This window comes from Cnephaeus nilssonii (assembly GCF_951640355.1).
Source record: "Cnephaeus nilssonii genome assembly, chromosome: 14".
NCBI lineage: Eukaryota > Metazoa > Chordata > Mammalia > Chiroptera > Vespertilionidae > Cnephaeus > Cnephaeus nilssonii.
The window spans coordinates 59,961,228-59,986,706 of NC_137085.1; the positions used below are offsets into that span (position 1 = coordinate 59,961,228).

The window sequence follows — 25,479 nt, forward strand, 5'->3', positions numbered from 1 at the left end:
GTTTTGTTTAAATGTTTTTGTGAACATTCTGGGAGAGACATTTTGCCAGGACATCCCCATGCTAATAGGATTGCAGGTAACATTGCTGAAAATAGAAAATGATTTGCACTGTCTCTGAAAACTTACACAGCTTAAAAGGGATTTTTTTTGTCCATCATCCACCAGAGCCTATCAAAGCAAATCTTAGAAAGTAGGTTGGGCCAGAGGTAGGTTAGGACAAATAAAAAAATGATGATGAAAATAACTGAACTGTTATTCTAGAAATATAACCTAGTAATATGTCCGTATCTGTTTAAAAGTTCAAGCTCTTTTATCCTTCACCTTTAGTACTTTATCTCTAAAAGGTATGTAGAAAGACAAATTTCATTCCAAAAACATTCTGTCAAGAATCTTTTTATGTGAAAATCCATTATGATTATGAAATTCTCCATTTCTCTTTCGGCAGTTGCCTGCTCAAAAATAATGAGCTCTCTGTACCTTTGTTACCAAGGAGATAAGAGCAAAAATTAATTCAAGGCTCTTTCTGGGATGTGGCTGGGACCGTGTGTCTAATGTGTGACTCTTTGAAGTGCTATCAAGAGAGATAAGCCTGTGCGTCTGTTGTCCTGCCAGCTTCCTAGGCCCAGAAGAAAATGACCACAGTGTTCCTACACAGACAATAAAGATTGCACCTCCTCTTCATTATTTTCCTTGTAATCCCGCTGTTCTCAACTTTAATGAACTTTTTGCGGCATCTCAGATCCTTGCTCAAAGCCCTGGTTCAGAGACTGACTCATCACAGTTAGTTCAGAAATGCATACCAGGGAGACCCAGAGGGCCTGGAGATTGCACTAAAGATGTTTCTGCTAAGCACCTAAAACCGTTTCTTAAAAGGTGTAGTTGCAGAGAGAAAAATATATTATGAAAAGTTAAATTGCAGGTAAAACAAACAAGACTTAATTCTTCACAGGGCTTAAATCTAAGCTTTGTATGTTTAATAAACAACAACAACAAAAAAAGCTCACTCTGGAAGGGTCTTTCTTCCTTTCTCTGCCCAGCTTCTCTGCAAGTGGCTTCTCTGTCCATTACATACTGCAGACAACTCGGTCTGGACCACAATAGCTTCATTTTATTCAACTGCTGATGATTTTTATTCTCAGATCTTTAAAAATACTTAAAATCTGATTAAGCTTGTGTGAAATGAAGTTCTGTCTAACAACCCCACTTTCTGAGCCATCAGCAGTTTTGCTGCTTTGGTTGCTCATGTTTCTCATTTCCCCAGTCCTCCAAATCCTGAGGTCTTGATAGATGGAGCAGGTTTTTCTCTCCCCTTTTCTTGTTTTATTTCTTGATCTGCTATAAGAATTTATTTTTTTAGCATACTTTTATTTTGAAATAATCTCAATTATACAAAAATTCGAAAGTATAATGCGAAGAACTTTTGCTACCTGAGTCATTTGAGACTGAGTTGACAACTGATACCCTATCACCCAATGTATATTGCCTTCATGTTTTGCCAGTTGTCTCAATAACGTCCTTAATAGCATAAGAATTCAGTCTCAAATCACACATCGTGTTAGTTGTCATGTCTCTTAAGTCTTCTTCAATTTGGAACGATTCCTCAGGCTTCCCTTGACTTTCACAAATGACCTTAACAATTTTTAAGATTTGGGGCCTGTTGTTTTAGAATATGCCCCTCAATATGCATTTGTATCATATTTCCTCATGATTAGATTCAAGTTAATTCATCTTTGGCATAAGCACCACAGCAGTGATGCTGGGCTCTTCTCGTTGCACCCAATCACATGACCATGATTTCCATTGTACCCTCATGATTAATGTTAATTCCGGTAATATCTGCCAAACTTCTCTATAGTAAAGACATATTTTCCCTTTGTAATGAGCATTTTGTAAAGAGGTACTTTGAGACTATGGTAAATATCTCATTTCTTGTTGAACTTTCAAATTATTCATTTATTTAATTATATCTTTATGGTCTCATGGATTCCTGTCTTACTCAATGGGCTGTAATCTGTTGCTATCCTTTTTTTTTTTTTTTTTGTAAAAAATTTTCTCAGATTCAGCCAATGAGAGCTCCTTTAAAATGACTTCTGTACCCCTTGACATGTCTATATAATTCTTTGAGAACTTCATTTTCTGCCACAATAAGGTATTTCAGGCTGATCTCGAACTTTCCCTGCTTCAGAATTAGAGAATAGTATTTAGGAACCAAGATCTCCATGTCAGGTCTGTTCACTGGTGTAGGAGGATCACTACTCTGAGGCTCGCTCAATGCAAAGAAGTAGAATATATCTGTATATATGTACATATATGCATAAACAAACATGCAAACATGCTTGGTATATTTCTAAATGTATTTATATATTGGGACCCATGAATCCTCCCTCGTATCTCCAATTCTTGTTGAACACCACAAGATTTATTCTTTTTCTCACCCTTTCAATATTGTAACTCTCTGGCTCCTTATACTTATTTAATAAAGCCCTCTCTAAATAGCCAGTCTTCTATCACCACTGCCTCTACCCCCACATGATGTAGTACTCATCCCATTTAGCTTCTCACAGCCCTCACCAAGTCATCACCACAACCCTCGGGATGGATACCTTCTCCACCCTGTTCAGGCTCAATGCAGGCTCTGTTTTACCTGACAGCCCCCTTCTTCCTACACACACTGCCTTCTTTGGCCTCACATAATGGCTTTTGGGTTGAATTGTTTAACAAAGGAAGGGGAAAAGTAAAGGAATTGGTAGTCTGAGAATTTCTAAACAGAAACCAAATTGCTTCTAGGCTTAGAAGCTAGAGGGTGAAACAGGTGAAAAACAAGAGAGGGTGCTAGGCAGTGCCCAGCCTTTGTATTCTGTGTTAGAAGGAGAAGGGTCTGCTTGCCAAGAGGCCCCTGATTACTGCCCTCTAGGCCAAGCACATGTTTACAACATTAAATGTTAGATGGCCAGGGACTTGGACCCGGACCCTGACCCTCTATCCCCTCTATTGTAATTGCATTGGGCAGACCTGTATAATCCAAGATAATCTCCCATCCCAACATTCTTTCTTAATCAGATCTGCAAAGTCTCTGATGCCCTGAAGGGTAACAGTTATAGATTTCAGAGATGAGGATGAGGATATTATTGGGGACCATTATTCTGCCTATCAACCACAATATTCAAGAATTGGATGTGTGCTATCATGCACTATTGCCCCAAACATAAATTAGTATAATGCTTCTGGAGGGCAATTGGATAATGTGTACCAGTATTTCTAAATGATACTCATTGACCCAGCAATGCCACCTCAGTGATGTCACCTAAGGAGATATCTGGATTTGGAGATGTATATGCTAAGCAAGTCACCATAAACCATAGTTTATAAGAGTGAAAAGTTGAAAACAATGTAATTATCTAGAGAATTGATTGAACAATCGTTCTGACACATTCATATGCAAAATCTTAAGCAGCAACTTAAAAGGATGATATAGATCTTGATGAGAGACTTTCCAAGATGAATCAATCTATCCAGCGAGACAGTGCATCTGTGTAAAGGGAAAGAACAACATTCGTAGTGGTTAGGACTATTTTATTTTTATATTTTTCTGAATTTCTAATCTATAATGAACATGTATTGGTATTTTTAAAAGTAACAACTTAAGCCTATTAATTAGCAAAGAATGTAATGCATTCATCTTCTTTTATGAAAATGGCAGGTGTCTTTGGGGTAAAAATAAATTTGCACAGGCACTTAGTATTTACTACTCTGTGTGTTCCGTGTTCAGATGCACTAAAGACCTTACACCCTAGACCAGGGTCTAGACTTCCCCTGTTTGTAAGTAAGATTTTACTTGGGCACAGAAACACCCGTTTTATACCCATTTCATTTACGCATTATCTGTGGCTGCTTTCAAGTTACAATGGCAGGGTTGAGTACTTATGACAGTGACTGTATGACCAGTTTAAAATAGTTATGTGTCTTTTACAAAAAAGTTTGCCAACTCCTACTCTAAGCTTCCTTACCAACAATGACAAAAATTTTCTACTGCTTAGTTGTTTTTTTGTTTGTTTGTTTTTGCTTTTTTATTGTCTAAAGATTCACATATGTCTCCATTTTCCCCTATTGACCGCCACCCCCTCCCCGCCCCCACCCCCAGCTCTACAGCAGCGGTTCTCAACCTGTGGGTCTCCACCCACAGGTTGAGAACCGCTAGCAGGGTAACCTAAGACCATCGGAAAACACAGATATTTACATTACGATTCATAACAGTAGCAAAATTACAGTTATGAAGTAGCAACGAAAATAATTTTATGGTTGGGGGTCACCACAACATGAGGAACTGTATTAAAGGGTCATGGCATTAGGAAGGTTGAGAACCACTGCCCTAGGAGCTGTGTCGGTAAAGATATTGCTGTGACATATGTCTGCTATTTTGCTGCCTATGGAGTCTTGTAGGATTTTTATGGTTTCCCATCTTACATTTAAGTCCTTTAGCCATTTTGAGTTTGTTTTTGTGTATGGTGTAAGTTGATAATCTAGTTTCTTTTTTCTTTCTTTCTTTTTTTTTTTTTTTTGCATGTATCTGACCAAATTTCCCAGCACCACTTATTGAAGAGACTGTCTTGACTCCATTGTATGCTCTTGTCTCCTTTGTCAAATATTGATTGAGCATAACGGCTTGGGTCGATTTCTGGGTTCTCTGTTCTGTTCCATTGGTCTATATGTCTGTTCTTGTGCCAGTACCAGGCTGTTTTGAGAATAGTGGCTTGGTAATATAGCTTGATACCTGATAATGTGATCCCTCCAACTTTGTTCTTCTTTCTCAGGATTGCTGTGGCTATTTGGGGTCTTTTTTTATTCCAGATGAATTTTTGGAGAGCTTGTTCTAGGTCTTTGAAATATGTCGTTAGTATTTTAATGGGGATTGCATTGAATCTGTAGATTGCTTTGGGTAGTATGGACATTTTAATGATTTTGATTCTACCAATCCATGAACATAGTATGTTCTTCCATTTGTTTATGTCTTCCTCTATCTCTTTTTTCAATGTCCTATAGTTTTCTGAGTACAGGTCTTTTGTGTCCTTGGTTAAGTTTATTCCTAGGTATCTTAATTTTTTTGGTGCAATGGTAAATGGGATTGTTTTTTTCATTCCTCTTTCTGTGAGTTCATTATTGGTGTATAAAAAGGCCATAGATTTCTGGGTGTTAATTTTGTATACTGCTACAATCCTGAATTCATTTATTAAGTCTAATAATTTTTGATGGAATCTTTGGGGATTTCTATGTATAGTATCATGTCATCTGTGAATAAGGACAGTTTTACTTCTTTTCCAATTTGGATGCTTTTTATTTCTTCTTCTTGTCTAATTGCAATGGCTAATACTTCCAGTACTATGTTGAACAAGAGTGGTGAAAGTTGGCATCCCTATCTTGTTCCTGTTCTTAGGGGAAATGAGTTTAGTTTTTGCCCATTGACTCTGATGTTGGCTGTAGGTTTGTTATATAAGGCTTTTATTATGTTGAGGTATGATCCTTCTATTCCCACTTTGCTGAGAGTTTTTATCAAGAAAGGGTGTTGGATTTTGTCAAATGCTTTTTCTGCATCAGTTGATATGATTATGTGATTTTTGTCTCTTAGTTTGTTTATGTGATGTATCACATTTATTGATTTGCAGATATTGTACCATCCTTGCATCCCCAGAATAAATAACCACTTGGTCATGGTGTATGATCTTTCTAATGTAATGCTGGGTCTGATTTGCTAGAATTTTGTTGAGGATTTTAGCATCTATGTTCATCAAGGATATTGGCCTGTAGTTCTCTTTTTTTGTGGTGTCTTTATCTGGTTTTGGGATTAGGGTAATGCTGGCTTCATAGAAAGAGCTTGGAAGTATGCCTTACTCTTGAATTTTTAGGAATAGTCTGAGGAGGATAGGTTTTAGTTCTTCTTTGGATGCTTGGTAGAACTCCCCTGTAAAGCTATCCGGATGAGGGCTTTTGTTTGCTAGAAGATTTTTGATCGCTGCTTCAATTTCTTCAGTAGTTATCAGCCTATTCAGGTTTTTTTATTCTTCTTGATTGATTTTGGGAGTTTGTATTTTTCTAAGAATATGCCCATTTCATCTAGGTTGTCTATTTTGTTGGAATAGAGTTGTTCACAATATTTTTTCATAATCGTTTGTATTTCTGTGGGATCAGTTGTTACTTTAACTCTTTCCTTTCTGATTTTGTTTATTAGGGTCCTCTCTCTTTGCTTCTTGGTGAGCCTGGCTAGAGGTTCATCAATCTTGTTTACCCTTTCAAAGAACCAGCTCTTGGTTTCATTGATCTTTTGTGTGTTTTTTTTGTTTTGTTTTTGTTTTGGTGTCTATGTCATTTATCTCCACTCTGGTCTTTATTATTTCCTTCCTTCTGCTTATGCTGGACTTTTCTTGCTCTCTTTCTAACTCTTTGAGTTGTAGAGTTAGGTAATTTATTACCATTGTTTCTTGTTTTTGAGATAGGCCTGTAGAGCTATTAACTTCCCTCTCAAGACTGCTTTTACTGTGTCCCATAGATTTGGATTGTTGTGTTTTCATTGTCATTTGTTGTCATGATGCTTTTTATTTCTTCTTTGATCTCTTTGGTAACCCAATCATTGTTTAATAGCATGCTATTTAGCCTCCAGGTGTTTGGGTTTTCTTCCATTGTTTTTATTGTAGTTGATTTCTAGTTTTATGCCATTGTGATCTGAGAAGATGCTTGATATGATTTCTATCTTCTTGAATTTGAAGAGACTTTGCCTGTGTCCCAATATGTGGTCTATCTTTGAAAATGACCCATGTGCAATTGAGAAGAATGTTTATTCTGTGGCTTTGGGGTGAAATGTTCTGAAGATGTCAATTAATTCCATCCGATCTAGTGAGTCATTTAGGGTTGATGTTTCTTTGTTGATTTTTTGTTTAGAGGATTTGTCCAGTGGTGTTAGTGGGGTATTAAATTCACGTACTATGACTGTATTGCTGTCAATCTCTCCCTTGATATCTTCCAGAAGGTTATGTATGTGGGTGCTCCTGTTTTTGGTGCATACATGTTTACCAGAGTTATATCTTCTTGTTGAATTGCTCCCTTTAGTATTATGAAGTGGCCTTCCTTATCTCTTGTTATGGCCTTCACTTTGAGGTTTAATTTGTCAGATATAAGTATTGCTACCCCAGCTTTTTTTTTTTTTTTTCATTTCCATTCGCCTGAAAAACCTTTTTCCATCTCTTCACCATCAGTCTGTGTGAGTCCTTTGTTCTGAGGTGGGTTTCCTGTAGACAGCAGATATATGGGTCATGTTTTCTTATCCACTCAGCTGCCCTATGACTTTTGATTGAGGCATTTAATCCATTTACATTTAAAGTTATCATTGGTAGGTACTTGTTTGTTGCCATTTTTATTCTTTATGCCTGTGTTCCTTCTTCCCTTCCTATTTCTTCTTTTTACAACAGACCCTTTAGCATTTCTTGCATTGCTGGTTTAGTGGTAATAAACTCCCTTAGTCCTTTTTTGCCTGTGAAGCTCCTGATTTCACCTCAACTTTGATTGATAGCCTTGCTGGGTACAGTATTTTTGGATTCAGACCCTTACTTTGCATGACTTTGTATATTTCATTCCATTCCCTTCTGACCTAATGTGTTTCTGTTGAGAAATCAGTCGATAGTCTGATGGTAGATCCCTTGTAGGTAACTTTCTGTCTCTCACTCTGGCAGCCTTTAAGATTCTTGCTTTGTCATTGGTGTTTGCCAATTTAATTATAATGTGTCTTGGTGTCGGCTTTTTGGGGTTTATCTTGTTTGAGGCTCTGTGAGCTTCTTGGACTTGTGTGAGTTTTTTCTTCCCAATATCAGGGAAGTTTTCTGTCATTATTTCTTCAAACAGGTTTTCTAATCCTTGCTCAGTTTCCTCTCCTTCTGGTACCCCTATTATGCAGATGTTGTTTTGTTTCATGTTGTCCCAAAGTTCCCTTAGACTCTCCTCCTGTTTTTAAATGTTTTTTCCAGTTGCTGCTCTGCTTGGGTATTTTTTCCTACCTTGTCTTCTAGTTCACTGATGTGGTCCTCCGCTTCTCCTAGTCTATTGTTGATGCCTTTTATTGTGTTCTTTATTGCAGCAATGTCATTCTCCATTTCTTCTTGGTTCTTCTTCATTTCCTCTTCATTCTTACACATATGGTTGAATTTGTCTTCCATCCTTTTCAGCATCTTTATGACCATTGCTCTGAATTCTTTCTCTGACATAATTGCTTGCCTTCATTTCATTTACTTCCTTTTCCCATGATTCCTCCTTTTCTTTCATATGGGGGCTATTTCTTTGTCTCCCCATGTTTGCTCCTCCTAGGGTGTCTGGTTATGTAGCTCTCTCCCTCCTGCGTTGATTCTCTCTAGGCCAGTGGTTCTCAACCTTTCTAATGCCGCAACCCTTTAATACAGTTCCTCTGAGAACTGCTGCTGTAGACCCTAAGACCATCAGAAAACACAGATTATTTACATTACGATTCATTAACAGTAGCAAAATTACAATTATGAAGTAGCAACGAAAATAATTTTATGGTTGGGGGTCACCACAACATGAGGAACTGTATTAAAGGGTCGCGGCATTAGAAAGGTTGCGAACCACTGCTCTAGGCCAGTGGTCGGCAAACTCATTAGTCAACAGAGCCAAATATCAACAGTACAACAATTGAAACATTTCTTTTGAGAGCCAAATTTTTTAAACTTAAACTTCTTCTAACACCACTTCTTCAAAATAGACTCACCCAGGCTGTGGTATTTTGTGGAAGAGCCACACTCAAGGGGCCAAAGAGCCGCATGTGGCTCGCGAGCCGCAGTTTGCCGACCACGGCTCTAGGTGATCTCTGACCTTTCCATCCACTGATTGCCTCACCAGCTGTGTTTAATTTGCCAATTCCGGGTGGATGTTATTCGATTCAGCTGTTTCTTCTATCTGCTCTATGAGAAGGTGCAGGACCCGTCTGCTTATTTGGCCTCCACCCTGTCTCCCCCTGGACAAACTTTTTAGGCACCCATGGCCAGGGAGGCTGGAGTCTCGGTGTTCGTGAGTTTGCAGCAGAGGCAGCTGGTCCCTGGGTGTTGTGGTTGTAAGGTCCCAGGAAGTATCCCAGTTTTCCCCCAGATAGTTGAAGGTAAGGCTGGGCTTCCAGTCACAGCCGCTCTCCCCTTTAAGATGGCATGGTCTCTGCAGCAGAGCTGGTCGCTCCAGGAGAGATTTCAGCATTAGTAGAGGCTGCCCGGCCAGGGGAGGCTGTCCGTCAGTCCCCAACCGGCCTGTGGAATATAACTGTCCCTCACTCACAAATTCAGACACTCCCTGCATGTCCACACACTCTCCTTTAGCTCTCTCACTCGCACACTATCTTGAAGACTGCCATCCCGTCGGCCGCCATCTTGGATCTCCAGTTTCCTTCTTGTCTACTGCTTAGTTTTTAAGACATTATTTTGACAAAGCAAAGAGCACTTTATTGTAAATACTGTTCATGCACATTCCCCCTCAAAAAATCATAATCCAGAAATGTATTTTAGTGGGAAAAAAATCTCATTGCTATAAGAAAAAGTTGTCTTTTCTGTTTTCTGAGATTTCTCACCTTTAGTCTTTAGAAAGATCTGGGAGAAAAACACTGGTGGAGTGCTAATTGCATATTTTAAAGTGGCATACAGGTTCCTAATGAGGTTACTGACTAACAGGCATAACCCCTCCCTCCCCCGTACTGAGTGTCCTTGCTCTGCCCAAGTCTGGACCTTTAGGCTTTCCATCTCTGCTGTACTTAGAGTGCTTGGGGAGCTTAGTAGGAACATTAATTCTCACTTCTGTCAGTTATACAGAAATTAGTTAAACATGCCTGTTTCAAAATACATTTTCCATCCTACACCTTCACCTGATGTGAGTGCTTTGGATAATCCAAAAAGAATGAATTTGGTCAAGAAGTCATCTGTTCCCAGCAGAATATAGCATGTGCTCTGTCTCACTTGGAGACAGCTTTGGTTTTAGGGCCTTTAAGTCCAGGTGATTCTTTCAAAGGTCAGCATGGCCCTGGAGATCTGAACCTACTACTTCTCCCTAAGCCTTCAGGGAGCCCACTAGATGCTCCAAGGAGGTCTCCGAAATATGTAGGGCCAGGCAGATCTGGGAACCACACTCAGGGAGGATTAGGAGCCAAACAAACCAGTAGGAGAAATGTAAGTTGCAAGACAAAGAGCGGGCACTTGGACAGCTACTCTCCTTGGTCAGCACGTCACATTGCTGCAGTGGCCTCTCCAGTCACGGTTGTAGGTTTCTTTCCTCCTCTTTGTAGGACATCTCTACTTATGGGCCCTTCACAAACCACCCACTCTGCAGGCTTGGCTGCCAAAGGCCAGACCACCACCTGCCAGAATATATGATTCCCCCAGCAGAAGCCAGCCAGCAGCATCCTCACACTCACCACCACCTCCTCTCCTCACTCCTCATTCTCCCTCCACATGGCTCACATCCCCCTGCAGTTGGCCTGCTTAACTCTCCCCCTTATTCACTTCACTCACATTGTTTATTATTTTCTTTACTTTGTTGAGAAGTTTCTAGAACCTCAAGACCCAGGAGACTTCCATAGGAATAATAAATTCGGGGAAGGTCTTCGTGCTCCCCGCTCCCCCGCCCAGCTCCACCCCTGGCTCACTCTGGAATTCCTCGTCAGCAGTTGCTCCTTCCTGTGACTTGCCGCTGAACTCTGCGGCGTGCCCCCGGGAGGCCTCTCAGGATACCTGCTATGAATATTAGCCATTCTTCATATCCACTGCTGTTCTGTGGCTTTGGTTCAACAGAAGAGGACTGAAATGGGGTGTGTATAGGGCTATGAGCAAAGCCTCTTTTTTTTTTTTTTTTTTTTTTGCCCGTGGGGTTTTTTATTTCTTTTGCAAAGGCTCTGGCCCATAAACGGAGCCAAACCTAGGCTGAGTTCATGAAGGCATGTTGGCTCTGAGCTGCGGCTGGCTTTTGTTTTGTTTCCCCAACCTAATCTGGGTACTTTCTAGCTGGCCTCTCCATTGGCTGGAGTGCGGGGGTGAGAACGGCTATATTACTCACGGGGAGAGAATAGTCATAGGATCCACAGCTTTTCCTCTGAACTGTTTCCTTCTCACAGCAGTTGCACCTTCATTATTACAGAGCACTTCTTGAAAGTCCTGAAATATTGTTCCATTTCGGACCAAATGGGAAAGAATCGGCAGTCTCCTTCCTTACAGAATCTAGACTCGGTGGGTGTAATCGCTAAACTTCCATACAGAGGGGAGTTCAGACCTGGGACCTCAAAAGTATGGTCTGCCCCGAGCATGAGCCACATTCTGGAGTTCATTGAAAGGCCATCTGGTCAGCGGATTGAACCTCCTTCCTCAGCCCCAGGCAGCGTGCAGCCGGGCTCCTCTGGGCCATCCGAGTCTCCCGTCCTGCAGGCCAGGTAGCACCTGCCAGAAGCCTGAGGGTAGAGTCAACCAGGGCTTATAAACCCAGAAACTTGAAACTTTAAAAAAAAAAAATGCTGTGTTTTTAAAGGTGTGTTTTATGCCAAGAGCCTACTGGCAGAGAAGGACCCCTGGGAACGCTGGGTATTATCCACTTGAGACAGCTTCAGTCCCAATCAACACGACTGTGAAGTTAAAGAAACTGGACCAATTTCCTAGAGCCCCCTCCCCCCACCCCTACCCCAGGTGGCCCGGTTAACCCTGGGTAAGCATGTTGGTCAAGACTGCCCAGCTCCAGCATCCACAGTGCAGTCCTCTTTTCACAGCCAGGATTGTGTATGCATGGGCATCATAAGTGGCATCTCACTTCTTACCTGTGAGAGAATACCCCAGGCGCTCAGGTTATAGGTGAGGGTAGTAACCAGGCCACAACCAATTCCCTTTGGAGGAGACCAGACCTTAATCAAGTCATAAATCTGGATGGAGCTGCTTTCATGCTGCGAAATATATCAAGTTCTTCCACCAGATGCCCAGGAGCATGGAGACATTCGCGTACCCCCTGCCAATGGAAACCCAGAGCTTGCCCTAGGGGTAAAAAGACATTTGGGGAATGGAAAATGGGCTTGTTATAGTTCCTTTTTTTCCAGGAATGTGTTAAAGTTCGTTTTCTTTGGGCAAATGTGCATGGGAAGAGTGTTGGCCTGGTTATTTGACCAGCTTTTTGGGAGGTCCCAGAAATCGGAGTGAAAATTAAAGCTGCTTGTCTTCTCCACAGCCTTCTGGGGCCCAGCTGACAAATGGGGAGTGAGGAACCGTTTTTTTTTTTCCGATGTGAATTAATCACGGCTCTCGGCCTCCTGCCTGGTGCCAGTCCCCACTCACTCAGTGCTGCTTTAGAGACCATCTCTGTCACCCAGGGGGACACCAACCCTGAAAGGAGAGGGAGCCAGGGAGCGCGGAATCCCTGACTTCCTCCGGTCACCCCACAGCCTCAGCGAGGCCCGTACACCCCACATACCACGCGCAGAACGGAGATTTCTCCATAAATTTTAAATAGCTGCGTGTTTTCCAGTTTTGTAAAATTAAATTAAGGGAAGGACTCCCAGACTGACTCCACCAAGTGCCAAGTTTCATCCCGGCACACATCATTTTTATGGTAAGTTTTAAGTCCGTGAAAAGTGCAGGATTCTAATGGCCGTGCTGCCAGGCCCGGAGCCAGCTCCGGAGGAATAATGCCACGTCTTGATGTTTCTCCCCGGCGCGTCCTAATCCGCCGCAGCTTTAGATAGCAGTGAAGTCCTGAAAGCCCTGGCCAGGCCACCACTCTCTCTCCCCCTCTCCCCGATTGCATTTCCCCATCTTCTGAGCCATCCTTCTTGGGAACCGCTTTCAGTCCGTTTACGGTTTTTTGCCTCCCATAATCCATGCATCAAGCTCAGCTGCCTCTTCCTGGGCTTTTGGCTGGAAGGGAAGGAGAGGAGGCGGCCTATGCACCCTGAACTCCTCTTGCCTTCTGCTCCTTAAGGCTAAGAACCCACGAAAGTGAGCTCCGGATGTGTGGCTCGCTCCAGTGGCAAGCAGCTGAGTGAGCGCCTGCGTTGGCATGCTCTACCCCCCAAAGAAGCCCACAGATCAAACTGCTTGCTTGTCTCTTAGCAGACCAGAAATGCTGCTGCTTTTCAGCCCTTCAGATGAGCAGCCATATCCACCAAGAAATGATCATGATGAGTTCAGAGCTGCTTTCTAGCCAGGTGCCTCCCAGGCAGCTTGAGCCAGCCTCGGCCGCGCCGCTGAGGAAGCCAGGGCGCCAGGCCTCCCGGCTTCCCACCCCCACGTCTCCCTTACCTGTTGAACTCGGGCTGTTTCCCTGAGTGACGCTATTTCAGTTCCAGAAAACCCATGTGAAATAGGAGACAAAAGTGAAGAAAGTCACTGTGGTCAATTAGACTTAATCAGGGGTGTCAACTAGTGGCAGGCCATAGCTGAGCTGACTCCCAGAAGATACCATTTCACATATAATTTATTTTTCTTATTGTACACATCTCCATTCTAAGCTTTTACCACCCTCCAGCTAATGCGATTTTTTTTTTTTTAAAGGAGGTGAAACTAGCAGGAAAACCCTCACACAGATGTGAATCAGCCCTGGCTTTGGCTCAATTTGGAGCCACAGTGGACCTAAGAATGGAGGCCTAAGGGCAATATTTTCTTTCACTGGTTAGGAAGAGTTGATAGAGAGAGGCTTTCTGCTGCCAGAACTCTCATTAACGAAGCTCCGCTCCCTCCTCAGCCACCGCTCCAACTCGAGACCTGGAATAACTGAGGCTGAGGGGAGACAGAAGTCAGTCCCTGCTGACTGACTGTTTCCTGGGGTGGGCGTGGAGGTTGGGAGGGTGGGCATGGGCAACATCATGTGGCTGGGAGGGAATCAGAAAAGGAGATTCGAGCCCTGCAGGAAACACCGTTAACTTCCTCACTGAAGCAGTGGGGCAGGGCAGGGGTTCGATACTTGGCTCCTCTTGATGTGGGGAATACGTTAGCACACGGTTTTTGGTGTCCTTGAACCTGGCACTCACGGAGATTGCTCACCTTTGAGAAATGATTGATATTTCTTGTACTTTAACAAATGAGAAACGTCCTTGACAGAAAGGAACCCCTGTTACAAGCCAGGTTTTCTCATTAGCAGTGAAACGTGGATAATTATTCACTGGGAACATACACAGTGGGAATTCATGCGAGAGTGTCCTTATTTTGACTATTGCTGTTGGCAAACCTCAGAGACCACTGTGTACACACAGAGACACCCACATAAACATGGACAGAAAGCACGGGGCGTGCACTGCATGTGCCGAAGAGGGTACGCTTCTGAGGACAACGTACATTTTTAAGGAGGAGAAGCTATGTATCCAGTAGAAAGCATTGAAAGACATATTAGTGATAGAAAAGGCAACTTGTTCATTTACTTAATTATAATTTGTTTGGGTCTTGGCTTTTAATTTATTGTGGAAAGTAGACTTTCCTAGAACATTTCCTCTGGAGTCACTGTGCACATGTGAAGGAAAATACAATAACCTATTTAGCAGCTGGACACTGCCTCAGTGAGGAAGTAATACTTAGAACTGTCATAGTTAAGGCTATACATTCAGCAACCTCCAATCAACACCTGAACAGCAGTCAACAGGCAGGAGTATATCCTTGTCTCGCATGGCAGTCCAGAGGAAAAGGGTCCAGCCATGGTCTGGCAACCTACTGCCACAGAGGGACCCAGGCAAAAAATTGTTAAACTCCTGTTGCTCTGACATCCTGGAATCTTGCCCTTACCCACCTAGGCCAGGATGGTTTGCTCCACTTACACATTCGCAATAGCAGGCTGGAGGAAGGGGCGAAAAGTGCAAGAGTTCTTTTCTTTTAAAGACATGTCCCGGGAGGCACACACATCACTTTCCCTAATTTCACTGAATGTAATCATAAGGCCCACACCTTATTGCAAGGGCATATGGGAAATGTCTCTATTCCAGGCAGCTACGCACCTAACTAAAATTCAGGGGCTCTTTTACTGTGTGAAGGAGAGGATCGATATGAGGGGATGACAAGCAGTTTCTGCCATACAGGACAACCAGACTAAAGTTGTCAGAATCAAGGGTGACAGATGTACAAGTGAAAGTGATCTCCAACTTCAACGGAGCTGAATGAAGGCCAGCAGGAATTTTTAAGTTTGGCAGGTTATAAAATATTTGGGGAAACATCTGCAAATAGCAGGCTGGAACAACAATTTTTTTGTTGTTTTTAAAATTTTATTTTTAAAAAAGCATAGAGCTGAATAAGCAGAATATGTGAAAAGCAATTCTTTGGACACTGAGTCATTCCTGCCAATAAATGACTAGACGATGCAAACAAGTTTCTTCCTTTTCATTGTGAATAACTTCACATAGGTGTGAAGTAGACAGAATAGCATGATGATCCCATATAGTAATCACCCAGCTTCAGTAATCAGTATTCTGCATTTCTATTTTATTAGTACTTCTACCTACTCTCCACCCCCTCCCTACTAATTATTGTTTTAGGTAAAATTTGTAGACATTAAAATGTACAACTCTTAACCATAGACTTTTGACAGATGCACCTGTGTAACTATATCCTTGTCTAACATATGTTTGATCACTTGATTTTTTTTCAAGTCTTTTTTCTCTCTTTTACTGGACAATTTCCATTACTAGATCTTCAGTTTCAAAAATCTTTTTTCTATAGAATTTCGTCTTCTAGCAAGTCTACCCAGTGGTTTTTTATTTCATAAAATGTTTTATTTCTAGAAGTTTATTTGATTCTTTTTATAACTTCCATGTTTTCCTTTAAATACTTACCATGTTTTCAATAGCTTGTTTTCATACCCTTATCTACTAATTCCATCATCCCAGTCAATTCTTTTTTTGTTTGTTTGTTTTTTGTTAATCCTCACCTAAGGGTATTGATTGGTTGCCTCCCACACGCACCTCTACCAGGCCAGGGATGGAGCCTACAACCAAACTATGTGCCCTTGACCAGAATCGAGCCCTTGACTGGAATCGAACCTGCTACCCTTCAGTCCATGGGCCGACACTCTAACCACTGAGCAAAACTGGGTAGGGCCATCCCTGTTGATTCTTGATTTGTTTCCATTGACTTGTTTTTGTCTTGGTTGTGGGTCACAGTTTCCTGCTGCTTGACTTAACAAGTAATTTTTTATTGAATGCTGATGGTGTGAATTTTATATCATGAAGTGTCTGGATTTCATCTTTTTTAAAGATTGTTGAAATTTCTTGTTAAGCGGTTAAGCTATTCTAAGTTTAATCAATCTTTTAAGGTTTGTTTTAAGCTTGATTAGGGCAAGTGTAGAGTAACCTTTACTCTAGGGCCCTCGGGAGTCCCTGCTGAATGCTCCAGATGATCAGTAAGGATGTGCCACTCTGGCTGTTGAGAACATGAAGGTCTTCCAGCCCTTTTAGAGCTTTGGGAAATATTAAAATACAGGTCCCTGATTGGTCTTTTCTCAGTCTTACCAAGTTTGTCTTATGCATGTGCATCTTCAATTAGGCAAAGACTGAAGAAGAATTTATGCAGATTTCTGGAGCTCTCTTTCTATGTAGCACCCATATCTCCAGAATTCTTCTTAACTACTTCCAGTTGCCTCAGCCTCTTTGAACTCAGTTCTCTCATCAGTTTATCCAGACTGCTATGTTCTGCGTGAGATAGATAGTCTTCTGCTTTGGGGTTGGATTGTGTCCTCTAAAAAAATGTTAACGTCCCTAACCCTTCATACCTTGTATGTCATCCAATTTGAAAATAGGGTCTTTGCAGATGATCAAGTTAAGATGAAGTCATAAGGGTGGGCCTTAATATAATTGGTGTTCTTACAAAAAGGGGAAATGTGAATATAGAGACAGACACTCACTTAGGGGAAAACTCCACGTGGGCATGAAAGCAGAGATCAAAGTGATGCATCTATAAGCCAAGCAACACCAAATATTTCCATCAAACCACCAGAAGATAGGAAAGAGGGATAGAACAGATTACCTTTACAGCCCTCAGAAGGGAGTAACTCTGTCAACACCTTGATCTCAGACTTCTAGTCTCTAGAACTGAGACAATAAATTACTGTTTAAGCTGCCCAGTCTGTGGTACTTTGTTATTAACAACCTTAGGAAGGTAATATACCCTCCATGCTTTGCAGTCTAGAATGTGACTCCAGGCAGGAAGCCAGGGAATTCATAGGGCTCACCTAATGTTTCTCTTATTTCAGACATCACAGTCCTCTACAGTCTGTGCCTAATGTCTAAAAACAGTCATTTCATACATTTTTGTCCAGTTTTCTAGTTATTTAAGGCAGGAGAAGAAACCCAGTCCTTATTGTTCCATCATGACTTTCAAGTTTTTTCCTTTAATTTCAACAGTTTGACTATAATGTTCCTAGGTGGTTTGTCAACCTGCTTGGAACTTTAGTTTTCAAAAAATTTGAGAGGTTTGGTAGTTTTATTTCTTCCCAATATTTTTCTATCTCATTTTCTTCTTTTCCTTTTGGACTTTAATTGTACATATATTATACATTTTAATATTTTCTTACAGATCCATAAGACTCAGTTTATTTTTCTTCAATCTTTTCCCTCTGTTCTTCACATTGGGTAATTTCTGCTTAACTATCTTCAAGTTCGCTGGCACTTTCTCCTGCCATCTCTAATTTTATAGTAAGCTCTTCAAATGAATTTTTCATTTCATTTTTGTACATTTTAGCTCTAGAACTTGTCTATATAGTTTCAACTTCACTACTGAGATACTCCATCTGTTAATTTATTATGAGTATATTTTCCTACATACTTAAAATTGCTGCTTTAAAGTCACTGTCCACTCATTATAACATTTGCATCATCTCAGGATTGGATTCTACTGACTGCTGTTTCTCTTCAGCATAGTTTACATTTTGCCTTGTCCAGTGTGTTTTTATTATATTCTGGATATTATAGATGATATATTGTAGAGACTCTGGATTCTGTTGTTCTCTTCTGAAGAGTGTTTGTTTTTGTTCCAACGGGTAGTTAACTTCACTAGACTAAAATTCCCACCTCTTTGTTTTCCCTTCAATGCGCACAGACTAAAATTTGTACTCTGTTAATTCAGCTTAGTTGCTGATCTTTTTCTGAGTCCCCTGGGGTCTTCCCATTAAGAATTTGTCCAAGATTTGTGAATATTTTGAACTTTATCACCCCTGTGACTCTTCCAGGATTTTCCCCTTAACTTTCCAGCTGTTATAAAAGCCCCAAGACTCTATCCTCTGACATCTCAAATCAGTAAAGCTATAAGTTTCCCAGCTCCCGGAGCCATGTAGAGATTAAGCAGTTTTCTCAGGCAGAAAACCACAAGCTAGAAAATCACACCTGTTGTACCTGGGTTTTTCTAAGCTCTCCCTCCTAATTCTGCTATTGGTTTTTGTCACACCTCAGTACTTTCAAAGAGTTTGTTTCATGTCTTTTTTTCATTTGTTTATATTTTATGATTGTTACCTGCAGGAAGATAAGTCCAACTATGTTATTCACCATTCCTGGACACTAGAAACCTCAAATAAATTGTTTTGAGAATTTTCTGAACAAGATCTACTCTGTTCCCGTTTTGCAACATTTGAAGCATTCTCATTCACTCTCATTTTTAATTCATCTTCTTAATAACCCAGTTGTTGAGCCACTTCTAAAGTTTCAAGACCCAGAGATAAATTCTCTCTTAAATTAAATAAATGGGTGTGCAGAACATAAAATGGGATATTTTGATTATACAAACACTTTTATTTGCAATTTCACTAACTTGGAATTACTGACCATTCAAACATAAGTTATAGTGAATTTTACCATTTATATTATCTGAAAGGGGAGATTGTTCAGTTAGTTATTTTCATAAACTAATGAAACTACTCATTCATTTCACAAGTTATTAATTTCTTATTTACTAACAACTTGTTTCTTAGTCAATTTCCTTTATGTATTTCCATATTACATAGTCTCAATTTTCCTCCCATTTCTCAGATCACTTCTTCTAAGTATCCTCTATTACCTCCTATTCCTTCTTTAATCACCAAATGCCAGAATTTGCCCATTGATTTGTCCTGAGGCCTGATCTCTCCTCACTGAAGATTTCTTCTACACACATATATGAGACTGGGTCCCAAAATCTGTGTCTTCAGCTCTTACCTCTGACTTACACTTTTATCTGTACCACCTCAATGGATTTTCCATCCTGAATTTCCGTAACAACCTTTAAAATCAATATTCTTTAAATTTATCCATCTTTCCTGACTTACCTAATTCTATTAGTAGTCTCTCTAGTGTTCCAGTATCTTTAGCTTCTCTTTATCTCCACCACTCTCCTCCTCACATCCTGTCAGAGCAACCTTTACAAATATGTCTCACTTCTTGTCACATCTGAACTGAAATCCTAGAATCTCCTTTCTCTCAGCCCAGTGCATCTTGCAAATAATCACCTTATTATCCATCTAAAGCCCATTTAGATTACATCACGCCCCTTCTTCAGTTGCTCCCAAAAGACCAGATTTTGGCCTTCAGCATCCTTTCCATTGCAACTCCCACCATGCCAGCTTCATCTGTTCCCCATGATTTAGTCAACTGGTATTTTCTCCCAGCCACAACACCTGTTTTCTCATTTTTGCATCTTTGCTCATACCACTTCTAGATTGCCCTCCCATTCCTACTCTATATCCCTGGTCTCTGCTTATCTTAATCCTTAATAACCTCCATATATAATATTTCTCCCATGAGTCCTTCATTTACATAGTTCAGTTTCACTATATATTGATCTAAGTATAGATTGAATATAGATCTATTTTGCCCTTGGCTACATGGGTGGAGGAGAAGATGAGTTTGAGATGATATTGAGGAATTTTGGAATCTAAAAGCACCTTAAAGATAATTTAATTTAGTGGTTACTAATGGAGGAATCTCTTCTTTTTTTTTAAAGGCAAGACCTATTTTTTTAATTGATTTCAGAGAGAGGAAGGGAGAGGGAGAGAGGGATAGAAACATCAATGATGAGAGAGATTTATCAATCAGCTGCCTCCTGCACACCACCTACTAGGGATCGAGCCCGAAACCCGGGCATATGCCCTGACCAGGAATAAAACCGTGACCTCCTGGTTCTTAGGTCGTCTCTCCACCACTGATCCACACCGGCCGGAACAAGTGCGTGCAAGGAAGCAGGAATGAAGCAAAAGGAACAAGAGAGGGAAAGTTTCTTTGTTTGGGGATTTTAACTAGGAGCTTAACCAATGAGTCAGGATATTGCATGCTTGCAGTTGCTCCACCCCTCTAGTCAATTCATGGTTCCTAGGCTAGAATGACAGGCATCTTCCCTGCTTCACCCCGACTTCACTGCTCATGCGCCCATCTTCCCCTTTGTTGGACCCTTGGCCCCAGTTATTTGCAGGGAATGGACCTGTGGTTCCCTGGGAAGTGTAAAATTACAGCTTCCTGGTAAAGATGCCCAAATAACTATGCTTACAAATGTCTGGCCTCCCCTTTGCTTTCTTCCTATTATTAATATTAATAAACTAGCTACAATGGTAAAACTAGTGGATCAAGGAGAAGAACTGGAAGGATTATTTTCTCCCTAAGTGCATCAGTTAACTATTGCCATGAAGAAGGAGAAGGAGAAGCATTTTTTAAAAAGAAGAAAAAGAAGCTGCATTAAAGAAAGAAAGAAAAGAAAAACAAGATTCAGTGGCCTAAAATAACAATCATTTATCCTTACTGATCTTATTTAGCTCAGCTTATCTAAACTGGGTTTGTCTAGGGTGACTTGGCTGTCCTCCATGTTTCCCTCATCCTCCTCTTGGGATCGTCAGGCCGGTCCAGGCATGTTCTTCTGCTGGCAATGGCAACAGCACAAGAGCACAAGCAAGAACTCGCTGGGTCTCTTGAGGTCTAGGGTTTGGAGCTGGTACACCAGCACATCTGCCTCATTTCTTTTATTGTGGTCAAATGCACACAAAGTTTACTGTTTTAACCATATTTAAGTGTACTTTTGAATAGCATTAATGACATTCATATTAATATGCAACCATCATGCTCTGCATCTCCACAACTTTTCCATCATCCCAAACTGAAACTCTGTACCCATTAAATAATAATTCCCCATTTTCCCTTTCCCCCAGCCCCTGGCAATCACTATTCTATGAACACGACTACACTATGTATCTCATATAAGTGGAGTTATACAGTATCTATCCTTTTGTGTCTGGCTTCTTTCACTTAATGTTGTCAGGGTTCATCCATGTCATCAAATGTATCTGAATTTTGTTTATCCATCCATTGATGGACATATAATTGTGATGTTGTACATGTTCAGTGCAGGCTTGGTAAGAATTGTCTGAAAGCCAAGGTTCTTGACTTACAGAGAAATGAGATTAATATTTAAAATTGTTTTCCTAGTCTCTGTTGAAAATTTTTGGCTTGAAAAAAATCACATAAAGAGTAAAATGGAGGCAGATATTAGATCTTTACCAATTAAAGTTGTTTTTTTTAATAAATCTTTATTGTTCAGATTATTACAATTGTTCCTCTTTTTTCCCCCCATAGCTCCCTTCCACCCGGTTCCCACCCCACCCTCTGCCCTTACCTCCCCCCACTGTCCTCATCCATAGGTGTACGATTTTTGTCCAGTCTCTTTCCACACCCCTTTCCCCCTGAGAATTTTCAGTCCACTCCCTTTCTATACCCCTGATTCTATTATATTCACCAGTTTATTCTGTTCATCAGATTTTTAATTCACTTGACTTTTAGATTCACTTGTTGATAGATATGTATTTGTCGTTCATAATTTTTACCTTTTTCTTCTTCTTCCTCTTCTTAAATAATACCTTTCAGCATTTCATATAATACTGGTTTGGTGTTGATGAACTCCTTTAGCTTTTTCTTACCTGTGAAGCTCTTTATCTGACCTTCAATTCTGAATGATAACTTTGCTGGGTAGAGTAATCTTGGTTGTAGGTTCTTGCTATTCATCACTTTGAATATTTCCTGCCACTCCCTTCTGGCCTGCATAGTTTCTGTTGAGAAATCAGCTGACAATCGTATGGGTGCTCCCTTGTAGGTAACTGTTTTTCTCTTGCTGCTTTTAATATTCTCTTTGTCTTTTGCTCTTGGCATTTTAATTATGATGTGTCTTGGTGTGGTCCTCTTTGGATTCCTTTTGTTTGGGGTTCTGTGCACTTCCTGGACTTGTAAGTCTATTTCTTTCACCAGGTGGGGGAAGTTTTCAGTCATTATTTCTTCAAATAGGTTTTTAGTATCTTGCTCTCTCTCTTCTTCTGGCACCCCCATTATTCTGATGTTGGTACGCTTGAAGTTGTCCCAGAGGCTTCTTACACTATCTTCAAATTTTTGGATTCTTTTTTTCTTTTTGCTTTTCCAGTTGAGTGTTTTTTTGCTTCTTTGTATTTCAAATCTTTGACTTGATTCTTGCGTTCCTCTAGTCTGCTGTTGGGTTTCTGTATAATATTTTTTATTTCAATCAGTGTATGTTTAATTTCTAGTTGGTCCTTTTTCATATCCTCAAGGATCTCACTAAATTTATCAGCCTTTTCTAGAAAATTCTTGAAAAACCTTATAACCGTGGTTTTGAACTCTATATACAGTCGTTTGTTTTCCTCCATTTCTTTCATTTGTGATCTGTTTCTTTGTCTCCGCATTTTCGCTGCTTCCCTGAGTTGGTAGGGTAGCTTTGTGTGCTAGGTGTCCTATATGGCCCAGTGGCTCAGCCTCCCCAGTTACCTGAGGTGGACACTCTTGGTGCACCCCTTTCTGGACTGTGTGTACAGCCTTGTTGTAGTTAAGTCTTGATTGTTGTTGGTGTCACTGGGAGGAATTGACCTCTAGGCCAATGGGCTGTGAGGATCAGCTGTGTCTACACCGGGAGAACTTCTGTGTTGGAGACAGCCTTATGAGACAAGACTTGCAAAACTGCAAAAGCCTCTGTGCTCAGCTTGGATGGAGTGGAGTCTCAGGGCTGAGCAGACAGTCTTGGCTTCCCATCAGCCCTGCCCTATGATGCCCCTGGGTCTCAGTGTCCCTCGGTAATCGCTGCAAGCACCTCTAAGAGTAAGCCTCCCTCAAGTTTCGCCCACTGCCAGACAGTCCAGTTTCTCCCCCAATGAATCTGGATTCCCAGATTCTCACCCAGAACTGGAGTTCAGCATAGTGGGGGAGCTTCCGTTTCCCACCCGCTAGGGAAAGCCAGCGGCACTCAGCAGTCAGTCCTCTCTTTGCGCACTCACGCACGTGCCTCCAGACCTCTGCCTTTCGCGGCTCCCGAGTTTCTACCTGACAGTCCAGATTCCCCCCGTATAAGCCTGGGTCCCCAGGGTCTCGCCCGGAACTGGGGTTCAGTGCAGTCAGAACTGGAGTTGAGCGCAGTCGGGAGCTTTTGTCTCCTTCCTGCTAGAGAAAGCCAGCCAGGCACTCAGCTGCCCGCGCGCATCTTCGTACCTCAGCCTTTTGCAGCTCCTCTGATTCTCTGTGTGCTTTCCTCTTTCCTTCTAGTAGAATTTCCACACAGCCAGCTTTCCTGTGGTTCTGGATGATGTTCGTTTTGTCTTTTAGTTGTAGTTTTGAAATTGTTGTGCAAGGCAGCAGTTGAGGTGTTTACCTATGCCACCATCTTGGTGTCTCCTCTTATTGAGCTTATTGAGCTTATTTTAATGATGTCGGCAAAAGTGTTTATTGAAAGGTTTGGAGTTGGGCCGGGGTCGCACAGAACTGACTCAAGGCTCAGTGTAGTCCAATTAAAGTTTGATTCTTAACTATTACTATATAGCATTACCTTTTCAAACTCACTACATTTGAAGAAATGATTTCTTTCATTATAAAATTGGTATATTTCTTTCATTATATAATTGGTGTAATTAACTCCAAAAAATGTTCAATGAGTGAAAATTAATTGCTTCATCTTTTTAAGTCAGTACAGGGACATAGGTAGAAATAGGCACTTTGTGTCCTTCAAGAATTTTTACTTAATTGAATGAATAATAGTCACCTTCCCAGAACCCAGAGTACAAAAACATCTCCTATTTGCTTGGGAAGGGCAAGCAGAAGAAAAATGCCACGGGAGGACCATATTGTACCCAGGGCCCCTAGTGCCACATACGCACTAAAACAACTCATCAGAAATGTTCCCTTTTTGGCTTTACCAGTAGCTTACCTCTCCTCTCCTCTCCTCTCTTTCTAGGCTGCCCCATCCAAGGTCACCCTACCCCCAATATCACCTGGTTCCATGGTGGCCAGTCAGTTGCCACTGTCACAGGATTGACACATCACATCTTGGCAGCTGGACAGATTCTCCAGGTTGCCAATCTAAACGGCGAGTCTCAGGGGGAATTCAGCTGCCTCGCCCAGAACGAGGCAGGCGTGCTCGTGCAGAAGGCCTCTCTTGTCATCCAAGGTAAGAACCCTTGGGACTTTGGGTGCTGGGCTTACTTCTTGAACAAGTGAGTCCCCCTGGAAATCTAGTTCTGTAGTGGACAACATGACTTCTGGTCCCTAGAATGTGAAAACTGACGCTGAGCCATGTTTCCATCCCATGAGGCCCTTCAGCAGAGCCACCAGCAGCAGAACCTGGAGAGTCAGTGCTGCTTTCATAGGTGGGACCAAGATGCTACACCATCTTGTAGCAAAGTCAAGTGCATTTCCTTTACGCTGGGTGAATTTGTAAAGAAAACACACAGTTGAGTGTAAAGTAGCCTGTTAGGAAAAATGCAAATTTTGTCTGTTGGTTTGGTTCCAAAACAAGACAGAATTTGAATCACTTGGTTATTGCCTCCCGCCCTGGAGAGTCAGGGCCGGTGCCAGTACCTGCCCATCACCCTGGAGCCTTCAGCTGTGTCACACACCGAGTGCTCTCCGGGTTCCTCTCCCGTGACCCAGACAAAGACCAGACTGAGAAGCCTGTGTGGCTGGTGCATTCAGCTTTCAGGAACACTGGCGGGTCAGAAAGCCCTTGGGCAGGGCCTGCCTGGTATTTGCTGCACCAAGAAAGTATGGATAAGCCCAATACAGCGAGAGAGGAGCCATAACTGGCCTTGTTATAGAAACTAAAGGCTCTTGAGTTTTCCATGGGCCGGTTGTACCTGTGGTCGGTGTGTGACACTTATAGGGAAAGCAAAATGCCACTGTGCGTTCTGAATGGAGGATGCTGTGGGAAGGGACAGAGTTGTATGTCAATATAGCCCATAAAAGGGGAGACCTCTGAGCACATCCTCCCCCTTTTTCCCTTAAACATCCTCCCCCACCATTTGGCTTTCCGGACAAGAAAGGGAAGATTCCATTTTCTTGCCAGCCAGCCATTCTCTGGTGAAAACCAGAGCCTGTCTGCAAGATTTGTAACACGCAACTTCGCAAATGGGCACTCACAGTTTACCAGCCCCCAGTTATTGTCACAGCTTCCCTCCCTGTGAGTCCCAGACCCCCAACCAGAAAAGGCAGAGAAATGGCCTTTC

At 41.6% G+C, this 25,479-nt stretch overlaps 1 protein-coding gene across 4 annotated transcripts in view; it reads left to right on the plus strand.

Annotated features, from left to right (window-relative positions):
• ADAMTSL1 (ADAMTS like 1) overlaps positions 1 to 25,479 on the plus strand; it is an 879,784-nt gene that overhangs the window by 828,570 nt on the left and 25,735 nt on the right. For all 4 annotated transcript variants that reach the window (XM_079789992.1, XM_079789993.1, XM_079789994.1 and 1 more), the window contains one exon: positions 24,213 to 24,425. In XM_079789992.1, the coding sequence (XP_079646118.1) occupies positions 24,213 to 24,425 (213 nt within the window). The remainder of the gene's footprint in view (positions 1 to 24,212; positions 24,426 to 25,479) is intronic.